Source organism: Hipposideros armiger, unplaced genomic scaffold (assembly GCF_001890085.2).
Source record: "Hipposideros armiger isolate ML-2016 unplaced genomic scaffold, ASM189008v1 scaffold_628, whole genome shotgun sequence".
Classification (NCBI taxonomy): Eukaryota; Metazoa; Chordata; class Mammalia; order Chiroptera; family Hipposideridae; genus Hipposideros; species Hipposideros armiger.
In genome coordinates, this window is record NW_017731978.1 from 119,923 (window position 1) to 122,392 (window position 2,470).

At 36.7% G+C, this 2,470-nt stretch overlaps 1 protein-coding gene across 2 annotated transcripts in view; it reads left to right on the forward strand.

The window, feature by feature from the left end:
- Nucleotides 1-2,470, forward strand: part of HMG20A (high mobility group 20A) — a 108,867-nt gene that overhangs the window by 70,910 nt on the left and 35,487 nt on the right. For both annotated transcript variants that reach the window (XM_019625452.1, XM_019625453.1), the window contains one exon: nt 953-1,165. In XM_019625452.1, coding sequence (XP_019480997.1) covers nt 953-1,165 — 213 coding nt within the window. The remainder of the gene's footprint in view (nt 1-952; nt 1,166-2,470) is intronic.

Here is a 2,470-nt window from a genome sequence, read left to right on the forward strand (position 1 = left end):
GGAAGAGCGCAATGATGGTGCCAACTTGGGCCAGTGAAGCAACGTCCTCCCCAACTAGACTGAAGAACAAAAGGACAGCAACTTGTCTGTTCCCCTTCCCCCAATTCCCCAGCGCTATTCCCATCCCCCAATTCCCCAATTTAAAAAATTAAAATTAAAAAAAATGACAAGGGAAAGGGCTGTGTTAAAGTATCAGTGGTGCTTCAGTCCTTTTTTAAAACTTTTTTAGAGATGATTTAATCTTTTGATTTAACTATTACATATAAAGATCTCTGAACTTATAAAATAAACAAGGAACAAATCATCATGCCAAAAAACTAGTCTTCATTTTGGATATATTATACTTACTGAAATTTTTCTAAAACTTAGGTATTAATTTAAAAATCTATACAGCATATGCTGTGTGCTGTGGACAATAAACTGGTCTTTGAGTAGTATCAAAGAGAAACACCCTTCATAAACAATTTTTAATCCCTATGCTACAACTTATTTCTTCGTTTGCCCAATGCATGTGACATCATGTTCGGATCTACTGTGACAATGTCTGCTTCTCCTGCACAGTGCTGTCTGTGCTGCGTTTCTCATTTAGGATTTTCTCCTGTTGAGAGTCAGGACGTGTTAAGCACATATGAAGGCCAGAGCTTGAGTGATGGTGACACTCCTTATTCTCATCTCTTGGGATTAACACTAAAATCTCTCCCTAGTGCAACACTTTGTAGTGTGCATATAAAAGGCTCTGCTGGTGAACCATCTGGAGACCCCTCCTGAAAACTGCATTACACTATTTGTACTTAAGACAAATTTAGAGAACTTTGAATACCCAGGGCCTTAATGGCAGGAAAATGCAATTCTTACCCTGTTATGTTTGTTAGTATTTATTGTTGTGTTATTTGGGGACATTTTTGTTGTTATTGTAATTTGGTTTTGGTTTTTATTTTCTCTTGTTTTGTAGCAAAGAAGTAAACGAGGAGGTTGGTCCAAAGGAAGAAAGAGGAAGAAACCTCTTCGAGACAGCAATGCACCAAAATCCCCCCTTACAGGGTATGTCCGCTTCATGAATGAACGTCGAGAACAGCTTCGAGCAAAGAGACCAGAAGTCCCGTTTCCAGAAATCACTAGAATGTTAGGCAATGAATGGAGTAAGCTCCCTCCTGAGGAAAAGCAGGTAATTGTTTCATTTCCTGATACTTTGCTTGGTTTTAATTATATCTCAAAAATAATCTGTCAGAATAGCAAAGATGCTGGATGGTTGATTCTTCAGTTTTGTCATGGTGTCTGGCAGACCAGGATGGTGGGATCCTTCATACTCTCTTCTCTAGCGTTGGTTTTTATGCTTTTTCTGGGTCTGCTGCAGGGGTGTGAGCAGGAGGGACCCCCAACCAAAGTAGCTCTGCTGTTACTTGATGTATATGCTGAGAGTTCACCTAAGGTTTCTTTAGTGGTTCAGTATTATTAACATAATTCATTCCACTGAGTTAAATGAAAAGTCATGAGTTAAATGAGAAAAGGTCATTTGATAAAACTCTGTTCACATAAAATTTTTGTTTAAGAAAAAGATTTTGCTGTTTTAATAAAATTTTTAAACTAGAGTTCTGGCACATTTAGCCTATTATGGAAAATAAAGCAAGAACTACTTGAATTCTTTCTCTCCTAAAACAGAAACTAACCCTATTGCCAAAGTGAAGCAGATCTATTTCTTAGAGATATTTGGGAGGAATTAAGGAGAAGGCAGCCCTGACCTGGTTGAAATGTCACCAAAGTGGAGTGATGATGTAGGAATGGCTTCGGGTTAAAAGTTCCCAGCATTCTTAACATCTGAAAGATACCTATACTAATTTTATGTTTCATATTCTTTTGTGACTTATATACTCTTTAAAAAGGATTCCAATCAGACTAAAAGCCAGTTGAAAAATACTTACGGGAATTAACTGAATTAAAAAAATTTCAGAGATCTGATTAAGTTGCAGCATGAAGCCCTCTGTTTATGGTAGCAAGCTAATAGAAAGTGGTACATGTCATCCATTGTTTTAACTCTAATGTATAAAGGGGTTGTGATATGTACAGACTAGGTTACTCTTTTCTTTTCATTTTTTTATTTCAAAATTAATGCACGCTTATTGTTTAAATTTTTTTAGACAATACTAAATGTATAAAGAAAAAGGCAAAAGTAACAGTAGTTCTCTCCAGGGACAACCACTGTTAAGTAGGTAGGACAAGGGTTTTGTTTTATTTTTTTTAATTTTTATTTGAAAATAATTTCAAATGTGCAAAAAGTTACAAACATAAAATAGTACAAAGAATATACAAATACCCTTTGCCCAGATTCACCGATTGTTAACACATTTTATTCCATTTCCCGTTTGCATATGTGCATATATTCTCTCCCTCTCCCTCTCCCTCCCTCCCTCTCTCTCTGTCTCTCTCTGTCTCTCTCTCTCTCTCTCTCTCTCTCTCTCTCTCTCTCTCTCTC